The sequence below is a fragment of the Oncorhynchus masou genome, unplaced genomic scaffold (assembly GCF_036934945.1).
Source record: "Oncorhynchus masou masou isolate Uvic2021 unplaced genomic scaffold, UVic_Omas_1.1 unplaced_scaffold_1160, whole genome shotgun sequence".
Lineage (NCBI taxonomy): Eukaryota > Metazoa > Chordata > Actinopteri > Salmoniformes > Salmonidae > Oncorhynchus > Oncorhynchus masou.
In genome coordinates, this window is record NW_027001357.1 from 116,620 (window position 1) to 133,668 (window position 17,049).

A 17,049-nucleotide genomic window follows, 5' to 3' on the forward strand; every position below is an offset into this window, starting at 1 on the left:
GTTAGGTAGTTATGTACTGTTAGTCCTGGTCAGTTAGGTAGTTATGTACTGTTAGTCCTGGTCAGTTAGGTCAGTTAAGTAGGTACTGTTGGTCCTGGTCAGGTAGGTAGTTATGTACTGTTAGTCCTGGTCAGTTAGGTAGGTACTGTTAGTCCTGGTCAGTTAGGTAGTTAGGTACTGTTAGTCCTGGTCAGTTAGGTAGTTATGTACTGTTAGTCCTGGTCAGTTAGGTAGGTACTGTTAGTCCTGGTCAGTTAGGTAGTTAGGTACTGTTAGTCCTGGTCAGTTAGGTCAGTTAAGTAGGTACTGTTGGTCCTGGTCAGGTAGGTAGTTATGTACTGTTAGTCCTGGTCAGTTAGGTAGGTACTGTTAGTCCTGGTCAGTTAGGCAGTTATGTACTGTTAGTCCTGGTCAGTTAGGTAGGTACTGTTAGGTAGGTACTGTTAGTCCTGGTCAGTTAGGTAGTTATGTACTGCTAGTCCTGGTCAGCTAGGTAGGTACTGTTAGTCCTGGTCAGTTAGGTAGTTATGTACTGTTAGTCCTGGTCAGTTAGGTAGTTATGTACTGTTAGTCCTGGCCAGTTAGGTAGTTAGGTACTGTTGGTCCTGGTCAGGTAGGTAGTTAGGTACTGTTGGTCCTGGTCAGTTAGGTCAGTTAGGTAGGTACTGTTGGTCCTGGTCAGGTAGGTAGTTATGTACTGTTAGTCCTGGTCAGTTAGGTAGTTAGGTACTGTTAGTCCTGGTCAGTTAGGTAGTTATGTACTGTTGGTCCTGGTCAGGTAGGTAGTTAGGTACTGTTGGTCCTGGTCAGTTAGGTAGGTACTGTTAGTCCTGGTCAGTTAGGTAGGTACTGTTAGTCCTGGTCAGTTAGGTAGTTATGTACTGTTAGTCCTGGTCAGTTAGGTAGTTATGTACTGTTGGTCCTGGTCAGGTAGGTAGTTAGGTACTGTTGGTCCTGGTCAGTTAGGTCAGTTAGGTAGGTACTGTTGGTCCTGGTCAGGTAGGTAGTTATGTACTGTTAGTCCTGGTCAGTTAGGTAGTTAGGTACTGTTAGTCCTGGTCAGTTAGGTAGTTATGTACTGTTAGTCCTGGTCAGTTAGGTAGGTAGGTACTGTTAGTCCTGGTCAGTTAGGTAGTTATGTACTGTTAGTCCTGGTCAGTTAGGTAGTTATGTACTGTTAGTCCTGGTCAGTTAGGTAGGTAGGTACTGTTAGTCCTGGTCAGTTAGGTAGTTATGTACTGTTAGTCCTGGTCAGTTAGGTAGTTATGTACTGTTAGTCCTGGTCAGTTAGGTAGGTAGGTACTGTTAGTCCTGGTCAGTTAGGTAGTTATGTACTGTTAGGCCTGGTCAGTTAGGTAGTTATGTACTGTTAGTCCTGGTCAGTTAGGTAGGTAGGTACTGTTAGTCCTGGTCAGTTAGGTAGTTATGTACTGTTAGTCCTGGTCAGTTAGGTAGTTATGTACTGTTAGGCCTGGTCAGTTAGGTAGTTATGTACTGTTAGTCCTGGTCAGTTAGGTAGTTATGTACTGCTAGTCCTGGTCAGTTAGGTAGTGTTAGTCCTGGTCAGTTAGGTAGTTATGTACTGCTAGTCCTGGTCAGTTAGGTAGTTATGTACTGTTAGTCCTGGTCAGTTAGGTAGTTATGTAGTGTTAGTCCTGGTCAGTTAGGTAGGTACTGTTAGTCCTGGTCAGTTAGGCAGTTATGTACTGTTAGTCCTGGTCAGTTAGGTAGTTAGGTACTGTTAGTCCTGGTCAGTTAGGTAGGTACTGTTAGTCCTGGTCAGTTAGGTAGTTATGTACTGTTAGTCCTGGTCAGTTAGGTAGTTATGTACTGTTAGTCCTGGTCAGTTAGGTAGGTACTGTTAGTCCTGGTCAGTTAGGTAGTTATGTACTGTTAGTCCTGGTCAGTTAGGTAGTTAGGTACTGTTAGTCCTGGTCAGTTAGGTAGTTATGTACTGTTAGTCCTGGTCAGTTAGGTAGTTATGTACTGTTAGTCCTGGTCAGTTAGGTAGTTAGGTACTGTTAGTCCTGGTCAGTTAGGCAGAGTGGCCTGGCGGTGTGGATGTGGAGCTGTAGGAGGTTGTTTTGGTCAGTTAGGCAGAGTGGCCTGGCGGTGTGGATGTGGAGCTGTAGGAGGTTGTTTTGGTCAGTTAGGCAGAGTGGCCTGGCGGTGTGGACGTGGAGCTGTAGGAGGTTGTTTTGGTCAGTTAGGCAGAGTGGCCTGGCGGTGTGGATGTGGAGCTGTAGGAGGTTGTTTTGGTCAGTTAGGCAGAGTGGCCTGGCGGTGTGGATGTGGAGCTGTAGGAGGTTGTTTTGGTCAGTTAGGCAGAGTGGACTGGCGGTGTGGATGTGGAGCTGTAGGAGGTTGTTTTGGTCAGTTAGGCAGAGTGGCCTGGCGGTGTGGATGTGGAGCTGTAGGAGGTTGTTTTGGTCAGTTAGGCAGAGTGGCCTGGCGGTGTGGATGTGGAGCTGTAGGAGGTTGTTTTGGTCAGTTAGGCAGAGTGGCCTGGCGGTGTGGATGTGGAGCTGTAGGAGGTTGTTTTGGTCAATTAGGCAGAGTGGCCTGGCGGTGTGGACGTGGAGCTGTAGGAGGTTGTTTTGGTCAGTTAGGCAGAGTGGCCTGGCGGTGTGGATGTGGAGCTGTAGGAGGTTGTTTTGGTCAGTTAGGCAGAGTGGCCTGGCGGTGTGGATGTGGAGCTGTAGGAGGTTGTTTTGGTCAGTTAGGCAGAGTGGCCTGGCAGTGTGGACGTGGAGCTGTAGGAGGTTGTTTTGGTCAGGCTCCAGAAAGATGACAGTGCAGATAAAGCACACTGGACACTAACAGGCCACGTACAAACAGACAACAATACACTATAACTATAATCAGTTAATGAGGTTGAGGGCAATGCTTCATTTCATTACTGAACCTGGCTATATGCCTGAATCCATAACAATAGACCTCTTTGACTGGGGCTGTGAATCCCCAAAACCTAAAGCCCTGAACTCCAGCCTGGAACTAAGCTCAAGCACCAGATTAAGGCTAAGATTCTGTTTCATGTGTTCAGCAAAGGCACCTTTTAAAGACAATTTCCGATTGAGCCGACATATTTTGCGTTTACCGTGAATGGGATCTCAGTAAAAATGGAACATTACCTAGAAAAGCCACATTATCGACAACCTGCAATCACATTGAATCCCGTCCTAAGCCCCAGTGGAAAGTGGTCCGATGACAACTGCAATTGGCCTCTGCCATGCTGTCATGTATCAGTTATGTCGTGTGGACTGGTGCCAGCTCTTCCACGCACTGTGTGGACCGACACATGCTAGGGCAGGGCTGCTTTAGCCCAAGAGAGGAGAAGAGCATCTGGCAGCTCACTGAAGTCTCTCCTCATCTCCCACAAAGCTGTGCATTCCACATTTCAGCCTATCATATGCTGCTCTCCAGCCCCTGCATTTTTAAGGAGATCAGAACTCTGTTGACATTTCATTTGTTTTCTGAAAGGACAGAGGGACGGGAGAGCAGGAGACACTCTGCGCATGTGTCTCTAATGGTTCTCTATTCCCTAGTGCCTAGTACTCTAGTTCTAACCAGAGCCCTATGATCACTGGTCAAAATATGTGCACTGTAAAGGGAAAAGGCTGCCATTTAGAAGGGAATAGGGTGAAATTTGAAAGGGAATAGGCTGCCATTTGGAAGGGAATAGGGTGCCATTTGGAAGGGAATAGGGTGCCATTTGGAAGGGAATAATGTGCCATTTGGAAGGGAATAAGGTGACATTTGGAAGGGAATAGGGTGTCATTTGGAAGGGAATAATGTGCTATTTGGAAGAGAATAAGGTGCCATTTGGAAGGGAATAAGGTGCCATTGGGAAGGGAATAAGGTGCCATTTGGAAGGGAATAAGGTGCCATTTGGAAGGGAATAGGGTGTCATTTGGAAGGGAATAATGTGCTATTTGGAAGAGAATAAGGTGCCATTTGGAAGGGAATAAGGTGCCATTGGGAAGGGAATAAGGTGCCATTTGGAAGGGAATAAGGTGCCATTGGGAAGGGAATAAGGTGCCATTTGGAAGGGAATACGGTGCCATTGGGAAGGGAATAAGGTGCCATTTGGAAGAGAATAAGGTGCCATTTGGAAGGGAATTAGGTGCCATTGGGAAGGGAATAAGGTGCCATTTGGAAGGGAATTAGGTGCCATTGGGAAGGGAATAATGTGCCATTTGGAAGGGAATAAGGTGCCATTGGGAAGGGAATAAGGTGCCATTTGGAAGGGAATAAGGTGCCATTGGGAAGGGAATAAGGTGCCATTTGGAAGGGAATAAGGTGCCATTGGGAAGGGAATAAGGTGCCATTTTGAAGGGAATTGGGTGTCATTTGGAAGGGATTAGGTGCCATATGGAAGGGAATAGGGTGCCATTTGGATGGGAATAACATGCCATTTGGAAGGGAATAAGGTGCCTTTTGGAAGGGAATAAGGTGCCATTTGGAAGGGAATAGGGTGCCATTGGGAAGGGAATAAGGTGCCATTTGGAAGGGAATAAGGTGCCATTGGGAAGGGAATAAGGTGCCATTTGGAAGGGAATAAGGTGCCATTGGGAAGGGAATAAGGTGCCATTTGGAAGGGAATACGGTGCCATTGGGAAGGGAATAAGGTGCCATTTGGAAGAGAATAAGGTGCCATTTGGAAGGGAATTAGGTGCCATTGGGAAGGGAATAATGTGCCATTTGGAAGGGAATAAGGTGCCATTGGGAAGGGAATAAGGTGCCATTTGGAAGGGAATAAGGTGCCATTGGGAAGGGAATAAGGTGCCATTTGGAAGGGAATAAGGTGCCATTGGGAAGGGAATAAGGTGCCATTTGGAAGGGAATAAGGTGCCATTGGGAAGGGAATAAGGTGCCATTTTGAAGGGAATTGGGTGTCATTTGGAAGGGATTAGGTGCCATATGGAAGGGAATAGGGTGCCATTTGGATGGGAATAACATGCCATTTGGAAGGGAATAAGGTGCCTTTTGGAAGGGAATAAGGTGCCATTTGGAAGGGAATAGGGTGCCATTGGGAAGGGAATAAGGTGCCATTTGGAAGGGAATAAGGTGCCATTGGGAAGGGAATAAGGTGCCATTTGGAAGGGAATAAGGTGCCATTGGGAAGGGAATAAGGTGCCATTTGGAAGGGAATAAGGTGCCATTGGGAAGGGAATAAGGTGCCATTTTGAAGGGAATTGGGTGTCATTTGGAAGGGATTAGGTGCCATATGGAAGGGAATAGGGTGCCATTTGGATGGGAATAACATGCCATTTGGAAGGGAATAAGGTGCCTTTTGGAAGGGAATAAGGTGTCATTTGGAAGGGAATAGGGTGCCATTTGGAGGGGAATAAGGTGTCATTTGGAAGGGAATTGGGTGCCATTTGGAAGGGAATAGGTGCCATTTGGAAGGGAATAGGGTGCCATTTGGAAGGGAATAGGGTGCCTTTTGGAAGGGAATAGAATACATTAGACCACACTATAGTATAACACAAACCCTGCTGTCTCAATACATTAGACCACACTATAGTATAACACAAACCCTGCTGTCTCAATACATTAGACCACACTATAGTATAACACAAACCCTGCTGTCTCAATACATTAGACCACACTATAGTATAACACAAACCCTGTTGTCTCAATACATTAGACCACAATATAGTATAACACAAACCCTGCTGTCTCAATACATTAGACCACACTATAGTATAACACAAACCCTACTGTCTCAATACATTAGACCACACTATAGTATAATACAAGCCCTGCTCTCTCAATACATTAGACCACACTATGCTACAACACAAGACCTACAACACAGGCCATGCTATTACAACACAGGCCATGCTATTACAACACAGGCCATGCTATTACAACACAGGCCATGCTATTACAACACAGGCCATGCTATTACAACACAGGCCATGCTATTACAACACAGGCCATGCTATTACAACACAGGCCATGCTATTACAACACAGGCCATGCTATTACAACACAGGCCATGCTATTACAACACAGGCCATGCTATTACAACACAGGCCATGCTATTACAACACAGGCCATGCTATTACAACACAGGCCATGCTATTACAACACAAGCCATGCTATTACAACACAGGCCATGCTATTACAACACAGGCCATGCTATTACAACACAGGCCATGCTATTACAACACAGGCCATGCTATTACAACACAGGCCATGCTATTACAACACAGGCCATGCTATTACAACATGCCATGTCTTTGTACTTGTACTGTATTTGTACTTTCTACAGGCTACATAGCAGAATATGAAAGGAGAATGAGTAGAAAGGCTGTGTTAGTAAGCTAACATTATAAAGGCTGTGTTAGTAAGATAACATTACAAAGGCCGTGTTAGTAAGATAACATTATAAAGGCTGTGTCAGAAAGATAACATTATAAAGGCTGTGTTAGTAAGATAACATTACAAAGGCCGTGTCAGAAAGAAAGATAACATTATAAAGGCTGTGTTAGTAAGATAACATTATAAAGGCCGTGTTAGTAAGATAACATTATAAAGGCCGTGTCAGAAAGAAAGATAACATTATAAAGGCTGTGTTAGTAAGATAACATTATAAAGGCCGTGTTAGTAAGATAACATTATAAAGGCCGTGTCAGAAAGAAAGATAACATTATAAAGGCTGTGTTAGTAAGATAACATTATAAAGGCCGTGTTAGTAAGATAACATTATAAAGGCCGTGTTAGTAAGATAACATTATAAAGGCTGTGTTAGTAAGATAACATTACAAAGGCTGTGTTAGTAAGATAACATTATAAAGGCTGTGTTAGTAAGATAACATTATAAAGGCCGTGTTAGTAAGATAACATTATAAAGGCCGTGTTAGTAAGATAACATTATAAAGGCCGTGTTAGAAAGATAACATTATAAAGGCCGTGTTAGAAAGATAACATTATAAAGGCCGTGTTAGTAAGATAACATTATAAAGGCTGTGTTAGTAAGATAACATTATAAAGGCTGTGTTAGTAAGATAACATTATAAAGGCCGTGTTAGTAAGCTAACATTATAAAGGCTGTGTTAGAAAGCTAACATTATAAAGGCTGTGTTAGTAAGATAACATTACAAAGGCTGTGTTAGTAAGATAACATTATAAAGGCCGTGTTAGTAAGATAACATTATAAAGGCCGTGTTAGAAAGAAAGCTAACATTATAAAGGCCGTGTTAGAAAGATAACATTATAAAGGCTGTGTTAGAAAGATAACATTATAAAGGCTGTGTTAGTAAGATAACATTATAAAGGCCGTGTTAGTAAGATAACATTATAAAGGCCGCGTTAGTAAGATAACATTATAAAGGCCGTGTTAGTAAGATAACATTACAAAGGCTGTGTTAGTAAGATAACATCATAAAGGCTGTGTTAGTAAGATAACATTATAAAGGCCGTGTTAGTAAGATAACATTATAAAGGCCGTGTTAGTAAGATAACATTATAAAGGCCGTGTTAGTAAGATAACATTATAAAGGCCGTGTTAGTAAGATAACATTATAAAGGCCGTGTTAGTAAGATAACATTATAAAGGCCGTGTTAGAAAGATAACATTATAAAGGCTGTGTTAGTAAGATAACATTATAAAGGCCGTGTTAGTAAGATAACATTATAAAGGCCGTGTTAGTAAGATAACATTATAAAGGCCGTGTTAGTAAGATAACATTATAAAGGCCGTGTTAGTAAGATAACATTATAAAGACTGTTAGTAAGATAACATTATAAAGGCCGTGTTAGTAAGATAACATTATAAAGGCCGTGTTAGTAAGATAACATTATAAAGGCCGTGTTAGAAAGCTAACATTATAAAGGCCGTGTTAGTAAGATAACATTATAAAGGCTGTGTCAGAAAGCTAACATTATAAAGGCTGTGTCAGAAAGATAACATTATAAAGGCCGTGTTAGAAAGATAACATTATAAAGGCTGTGTCAGAAAGAAAGATAACATTATAAAGGCTGTGTTAGAAAGCTAACATTATAAAGGCTGTGTCAGAAAGATAACATTATAAAGGCTGTGTTAGTAAGATAACATTATAAAGGCTGTGTCAGAAAGATAACATTATAAAGGCTGTGTTAGAAAGCTAACATTATAAAGGCTGTGTTAGAAAGATAACATTATAAAGGCTGTGTCAGAAAGAAAGATAACATTATAAAGGCCGTGTTAGAAAGCTAACATTATAAAGGCTGTGTCAGAAAGAAAGCTAACATTATAAAGGCTGTGTTAGAAAGCTAACATTATAAAGGTTGTTCAGTATGGAGGCCACACAGTCAGAGCCAGGGGAGCAGGGAGAGCCCAGAACCAGATCCTTGCATGAGCACTCTTAGAAGCTCTGACAAACACGCACACACATGCAAGCATGCACAGACACATACGTACGAGCACGAGCGCATGACTGGAAGCACTCACAGGCATGGAGGCATGTATGCACACACACAAACTCTCGCACACACACACACGCACTGACACACACACACACACAGTTATATGTGTGTGCAGCAGCAGCCCAGTGGGTTGTAGAGATCAGGGATTCCTCTCAGAGGAAGAGCACGTCATGTGACTAAGCTGATTTAACTGTAGACACAGGCTTTTGTCCAACTAGAGACTGCTGCAGCTCAACACACTATACCTCCCACCTAACTTAGGAAAGTAATGACTTCTTACCTCCACTTATAAACAACCAGAGGTAATATTAATCTCAGAGCCATCATGAAACACCAGAGCCACAAATTATAATGTATAAACTTGATAAAATGGCATATTATATTACAACAAGGCTACATTTGGGTTTCCATGATACTCTGCTATGCCTCTCAATGCAGTCTGAAATAGTTTTCACTCCTTCTTTGTCCCCTGGTGTCCTTTGTTAAACCTTTAGGACAACAGTTGATGTAAACAGTATAAATACATTGCATTGATTGATTGATTACCTGAACCTCTGTCTGGGGGTCTGTTTCTCAGGGCTCTTACACAGGTGTCCGATGTAGTAGAGGGGGAAGAACAGGCAGTTCCAGGTGGTGGCGAACCAGGTGAGGGTGAATGGAGCGTCAAACTGGGTATCCAAAACAAATGACTTTAACATTTTTATTAACAGGTTTCATCTGGCACTCGCTAGCACTCAGTGGTGGATCGTGTCAATCTGAGTTTGTGTGTGTGTGTGTATGTGTTTAGCATGCAACTTCGTCAGGTTCTTTACCTGCTTAAAGGTGAGCTTGGCCAGCTGGGTGGACCCCGCCCACGATGAGCACACACACATCACCATGGCAACGCCCCACAGCGCCTTCCGCACCTGTACGGCCGTAACTTTGATGCAGCAACGAAGTCTCCACCTCCCCGTAGCAGGCTCCGCCCCCGGCGCCACGCCGTTTGCCGCCTGGCCGTCCGCTGTGCTGCCCACCACATTCTCTCTGGGTCGGTCTTCTCCTGAGCACAAAGAAAACAGTAGTAAACTATGAGACCAGAGTAGATATTTAGAAGAGTTGTCTACAGCACGACAGTATGAGACCAGAGTAGAGATTTAGAAGAGTTGTCTACAGCACTACAGTATCGGACCAGGGTAGTGATTTAGAAGAGTTGTCCACATCACCACAGTATGAGACTAGGGTAGTGATTTAGAAGAGTTGTCTACAGCACTACAGTATGAGACCAGGGTAGTGATTTAGAAGAGTTGTCTACATCACTACAGTATGAGACCAGGGTAGTGATTTAGAAGAGTTGTCTACATCACTACAGTATGAGACCAGGGTAGTGATTTAGAAGAGTTGTCTACAGCACTACAGTATGAGATCAGGGTAGAGATTTAGAAGAGTTGTCTACAGCACTACAGTATCGGACCAGGATAAAGATTTAGAAGAATTGTCTACAGCACGACAGTATGAGACCAGAGTAGAGATTTAGAAGAGTTGTCTACAGCACTACAGTATCGGACCAGGGTAGAGATTTAGAAGAGTTGTCTACTACATCACTACAGCATGAGACCAGGGTAGTGATTTAGAAGAGTTGTCTACAGCACTACCATATGAGACCAGAGTAGAGATTAAGAAGAGTTGTCTACATCACTACAGTATGAGACCAGGGTAGTGATTTAGAAGAGTTGTCTACAGCACTACAGTATGAGATCAGGGTAGAGATTTAGAAGTTGTCTACATCACTACAATATGAGACTAGGGTAGAGATTTAGAAGAGTTGTCTACAGCACTACCACATGAGAACAGGGTAGAGATTTAGAAGAGTTGTCTACAGCACTACCACATGAGACCAGGGTAGAGATTTAGAAGAGTTGTCTACAGCACTACAATATGAGACCAGAGTAGAGATTTAGAAAAGTTGTCGACAGCACTACCGCATGAGACCAGGGTAGTGATTTCGAAGAGTTGTCTACAGCACTACAATATGAGACCAGAGTAGAGATTTATAAGAGTTGTCTACAGCACTACAATATGAGACCAGACTAGAGATTCAGAAGAGTTGTCTACAGCACTACCGCATGAGACCAGGGTAGAGATTTAGAAGAGTTGTCTACAGCACTACCGCATGAGACCAGAGTAGAGATTTAGAAGAGTTGTCTACAGCACGACAGTATGAGACCAGAGTAGAGATTTAGAAGAGTTGTCTACAGCACTACAGTATCGGACCAGGGTAGAGATTTAGAAGAGTTGTCTACATCACTACAGCATGAGACCAGGGTAGTGATTTAGAAGAGTTGTCTACATCACTACAGTATGAGACCAGGGTAGTGATTTAGAAGAGTTGTCCACATCACCACAGTATGAGACCAGGGTAGTGATTTAGACGAATTGTCTACATCACTACAGTATGAGACCAGGGTAGTGATTTAGAAGAGTTGTCTACAGCACTACAGTATGAGACCAGGGTAGAGATTTAGAAGAGTTGTCTACATCACTACAGTATGAGACCAGGGTAGTGATTTAGAAGAGTTGTCTACAGCACTACAGAATGAGACCAGAGTTGAGATTTAGAAGAGTTGTCTACATCACTACAGTATGAGATCAGGGTAGTGATTTAGAAGAGTTGTCTACAGCACTACAGTATGAGATCAGGGTAGTGATTTAGAAGAGTTGTCTACATCCCTACAGTATGAGACTAGGGTTGTGATTTAGAAGAGTTGTCTACAGCACTACAGTATGAGATCAGGGTTGAGATTTAGAAGTTGTCTACATCACTACAATATGAGACCAGGGTAGAGATTTAGAAGAGTTGTCTACAGCACTACCGCATGAGACCAGGGTAGAGATTTAGAAGAGTTGTCTACAGCACTACAATATCAGACCAGGGTAGAGATTTAGAAGAGTTGTCTACAGCACTACCGCATGAGACCAGGGTAGTGATTTAGAAGAGTTGTCTACAGCACTACCGCATGAGACCAGGGTAGAGATTTAGAAGAGTTGTCTACAGCACTACAATATGAGACCAGACTAGAGATTTAGAAGAGTTGTCTACAGAACTACCGCATTAGACCAGGGTAGAGATTTAGAAGAGTTGTCTACAGCACTACAATATGAGATAAGAGTTGAGATTTAGAAGAGTTGTCTACAGCACTACAATATGAGACCAGAGTAGAGATTTAGAAGAATTGTCTACATCACTACAAAATGAGACCAGGGTAGTGATATAGAAGAGTTGTCTACAGCACTACAGTATGAGACCAGGGTAGAGATTTAGAAGAGTTGTCTACAGCACTACAATATGAGACCAGACTAGAGAATTAGAAGAGTTGTCTACAGCACTACCACATTAGACCAAGGTAGAGATTTAGAAGAGTTGTCTACAGCACTACAATATGAGATCAAATCAAATCAAATCAAATTTATTTATATAGCCCTTCGTACATCAGCTGATATCTCAAAGTGCTGTACAGAAACCCAGCCTAAAACCCCAAACAGCAAGCAATGCAGGTGTAGAAGCACGGTGGCTAGGAAAAACTCCCTAGAAAAGCCAAAACCTAGGAAGAAACCTAGAGAGGAACCAGGCTATGTGGGGTGGCCAGTCCTCTTCTGGCTGTGCCGGGTAGAGATTATAACAGAACATGGCCAAGATGTTCAAATGTTCATAAATGACCAGCATGGTCGAATAATAATAAGGCAGAACAGTTGAAACTGGAGCAGCAGCACGGCCAGGTGGACTGGGGACAGCAAGGAGTCATCATGTCAAGTAGTCCTGGGGCATGGTCCTAGGGCTCAGGTCAGTTGAAACTGGAGCAGCAGCACGGCCAGGTGGACTGGGGACAGCAAGGAGTCATCATGTCAGGTAGTCCTGGGGCATGGTCCTAGGGCTCAGGTCCTCCGAGAGAGAGAAAGAGAGAATTAGAGAACGCACACTTAGATTCACACAGGACACTGAATTGGACAGGAGAAGTACTCCAGATATAACAAACTGACCCCAGCCCCCCGACACATAAACTACTGCAGCATAAATACTGGAGGCTGAGGCTGAGACAGGAGGGGTCAGGAGACACTGTGGCCCCACCCGAGGACACCCCCGGACAGGGCCAAACAGGAAGGATATAACCCCACCCACTTTGCCAAAGCACAGCCCCCACACCACTGGAGGGATATCTTCAACCACCAACTTACCATCCTGAGACAAAGCTGAGTATAGCCCGCAAAGATCTCCGCCACGGCACAACCCAAGGGGGGCGCCAACCCAGACAGGATGACCACATCAGTGAATCAACCCACTCAGGTGACGCACCCCCTCCAGGGACGGCATGAGAGAGCCCCAGCAAGCCAGTGACAGTGACCAGTGATCTCTATTTCAGAAATCAGAGTTGAGATTTAGAAGAGTTGTCTACAGCACTACCGCATGAGACCAGGGTAGAGATTTAGAAGAGTTGTCTACAGCACTACAATATGAGACCAGACTAGAGATTTAGAAGAGTTGTCTACAGCACTACCACATTAGACCAGGGTAGAGATTTAGAAGAGTTGTCTACAGCACTACAATATGAGATCAGAGTTGAGATTTAGAAGAGTTGTCTACAGCACTACAACATGAGACCAGAGTAGAGATTTAGAAGAGTTGTCTACAGCACTACCGCATGAGACCAGACTAGAGATTTAGAAGAGTTGTCTACAGCACTACAAAATGAGACCAGGGTAGAGATTTACAAGAGTTGTCTACAGCACTACAGTATGAGACCAGAGTAGAGATTTTGAAGAGTTGTCTACAGCACTACCGCATGAGACCAGACTAGAGATTTAGAAGAGTTGTCTACAGCACTACAGTATGAGACCAGGGTAGAGATTTACAAGAGTTGTCTACAGCACTACAGTATGAGACCAGAGTAGAGATTTTGAAGAGTTGTCTACAGCACTACCGCATGAGACCAGACTAGAGATTTAGAAGAGTTGTCTACAGCACTACAATATGAGACCAGGGTAGAGATTTTCTGTGGAAGTAGAATTAGATTTAAAGGTGTCACATGGCATCAGAGACCCATAACTGCTAAATCCTACAGATGTTATAATATATTGAGATGACATTTTAAGAGACAACACTAAAACTTTATTACATTTTTCAATTCAATAAGCTATTATTACTCTTCTATATCCATTATCCACACCGAATCTTCGATAATCTGAAGTAGCCTAAGTCACTTTCAGTAAGTAAAGGTCCTTCACACAATGTCAACACATTATTCATACAATAACCTATTACAGCTTACAGTATCTATGCCCACATAACACGTTTCATCCTCCACTGAATATTCCTTATGTCTATTTCAGGTCGTTTACAGTTTAACTGAACTCGGACAAAATCTATTACACAAAATCTGGTGTTGACTGTGGCAGTGTGTGTGTCTGGCAGTCATTCTGCAGCCAAACAGAGGGCAGGAGAGGGCAGGGGCTGATACCCAATCTGAGACAACTTTTACTCAGGAGTCTTTGCCTCTTGACTTACAATGACACACACACACACACACACACACACACACACACACACACACACACACACACACACACACACACACACACACACACACACACACACACACACACACACACACACACACACACACACACACACACACACACACACACACACACACACACACATACACACACAGAGAAACACAGAGAAACACACAGATGGAGAGACACACACATCATTCATGTCTCTCCCATCATTGTCTGTCTGGGACATGTCAGGTCTGACTTTGTTTGACTGTGACTTTGAAGAAGTGATGAATGTTTTAGAGAAAACTTGTGTGCAGACAAACAGTAGGTACTTGAAAACACACAGAGATTATTGGACATACTGGCTCTCTTCCTACTACAGCATCACCAACAGGACAATAGCATCACCAACAGGACAATAACATCACCAACAGGACAATAGCATCACCAACAGAACAATAGCATCACCAACAGGACAACAGCATCACCAACAGGACAATAGCATCACCAACAGGACAATAGCATCACCAACAGGACAATAGCATCACCAACAGGACAATAGCATCGCCAACAGGACAACAGCATCACCAACAGAACAATAGCATCACCAACAGGACAATAGCATCACCAACAGGACAATAGCATCACAAACAGGGCTCTAGCATCACCAACAGGACAATAGCATCACCAACAGGGCAATAGCATCACCAACAGGACAATAGCATCACCAACAGGACAACAGCATCACCAACAGGGTTGGCAAGCCCCAGATTAATAACATAATAACAACGAATCCAAAGATAATAGAACAAGACAAGATCCCTTATGGTTCACCTGGTTACGTTGTTTCTTAACCATAGTTATCATCTATCTGCATGCAGCACTTGCCTTCTCCGGCTTTTTGTGTGGCTTTGTCGCCTTCACGTTAACATGAGGGATTTCCCTAATGGTGTTTCACTCTAAAGATAACGACGTGTGCTGTGTGTGTGTGTGTGTGTGTGCGTGTGTGTGTGTCAGGGTGTGTGTGTGTGTACCACAGGGGAAGCTAATGCCTACTCATCTCCAGCCGTTAGCTACAGAATATACTCCTCCTCATGCAGTCTTGGAAACACAAGAACATTATATAACTTCTGTCAAGGCAGCTTGAAACCAGGATTTACCTTCTCACTCATCACATGACCAACTGACTAATGTCAAAAGAAACACCATTAGAAAGATACTGCAGTACTGTACCAACATTAGATACTCTAGTCATGTACTGTAACTCTCTGTAACTCAATATTGAATCTGTAGTCATGTGTGAAATAGCCAATTATTAAGAATGTCAGTTTGTTTCAATAGGCCTTCACCAGTGGCGGTCGGTGCTGTTTAAGATTAGGGAGGACAATTGTTTTATGAGCATGCCCTATTTCTATTACAGCATTTTGGATTATTGTCATTCATGTTCCATTCACCCAGTTCAATGTAACATGGATAGGTTTAGGCTACTACATGATGATGTTCCCTGTACCCATCATGGGGTTGCTACAACCCAGCCTACGAATTAAACTTTATAATGTACAGTAGGTGCACATGTTGAGAGACAAGTTGGAGTAATCAAGGTGACAGACATTGACACATTCAATAACACCTTGCACACTCTTGCCTGCATCTAGCTGATCTGGGGTGGAATCATTAGTCAACAGTTGGCAAATAAGAGTTTCTATTGGACAAATTCAGGTAGGTCCCTGTTTTGTTCCATCGGTGGAATGAAATCACCCCTGATCACCCACACACACAGTTCACTTTCATTAATAGCCACATACAAACAGCATCATCACTTTACTCATTCCTACTGGCATCTACCTGCTCTCCTCCTTTCACCTTTTCCCTTCGCTTGTGGCCTTCAGTGTACAACACAACAGCTGTCTGTGACCAGGCAACAAAAGAAATTCCAAGCCAAACCTTCATACCATAAATGTCACCATATTAGCTTGCGTCATAGTCAACATACAGTAGCTACTAGAACTAGTGCGTTAGTAAACCCACTACAATCATGCAGAACAGTGTGCAGCAAGCAGTTTAGCAGTTACACCAGCGGGCCCAGGTGGCAATAAATTAATAAAACCGAACGTTTACCTTGATTGGAAGTGTTCCAGTGTTGGATATCCTTAATCTGCTGGCTAACATAAATAGCATTCCTCTCTGTTTGAGTCGGGTGTTTGAGGTTAAATTAGCCAGCTGCAAAGTGAAAGTTTTAAAAGAATACAGTGAAATATAGCTTGCTTTCTCTCGCTCTCTACTGCTTCGCCTTCATTTTTGAAGAAATTAAGTTGTTAAAAACTGTTTAATTATTGTATTTTTTTCTCTTTGAGTCAACTACTCAGCACATGTTCTGCACTGCAGTGCTAGCTAGCTGTAGCTTATGATTTCAGGACTAGATTCATCCTTTGGTTCTTCGACTGGATGCACAAAATGTGGGGCAGCCGAAGAACCCTTTTGGAACTCTTTTTTCTGGTGTGAAATTTAATCTCAAATCAATACAGTTTGCAATTAACAGTGACACAAAACTGTTGCCCTCTGAGAGGAGGATCAAAATATATTCTTCATAACGTAGGACAGCTGCAAGGTCTGTCAAACTGTAATCTTGTTGTAGGTCTTACACTGCTTTTAGAAAGGCTCCTACATTCATTTATGTCCTGTTTTGCATATTTAATATTACATCCAAGAGAACAGTATGAGTCCTCATCTGTCACAACAGTATGACAGCATGATCCATAATTCACTGCATGAAAAGGCACAACATTCCAGTGCAAAATTCCGAAAACATACCATTTCTGGAAATGTGCGGTCATGTGTCCAGCTGTGTTTGGCCTTGTACACGTCCCGGTTATCTCCGATAAGGAACAGGTCATGTGTCCAGCTGTGTTTGGCCTTGTACACGTCCCGGTTATCTCCGATAAGGAACAGGTCATGTGTCCAGCTATGTTTGGCCTTGTACACGTCCCGGTTATCTCCGATAAGGAACAAGTCATGTGTCCAGCTGTGTTTGGCCTTGTACACGTCCCGGTTATCTCCGATAAGGAACAGGTCATGTGTCCAGCTGTGTTTGGCCTTGTACAC

General features: G+C 43.2%; 1 protein-coding gene across 1 annotated transcript in view; it reads right to left on the reverse strand.

The window, feature by feature from the left end:
• Positions 1 to 17,049, reverse strand: part of LOC135529405 (solute carrier family 35 member F3-like) — an 85,807-nt gene that overhangs the window by 23,224 nt on the left and 45,534 nt on the right. Inside the window, exons 2-3 of the mRNA XM_064958170.1 lie at positions 9,228 to 9,454; positions 8,962 to 9,083 (exon numbers count right to left, since the gene is read on the reverse strand). Coding sequence (XP_064814242.1) covers positions 8,962 to 9,083; positions 9,228 to 9,454 — 349 coding nt within the window. The remainder of the gene's footprint in view (positions 1 to 8,961; positions 9,084 to 9,227; positions 9,455 to 17,049) is intronic.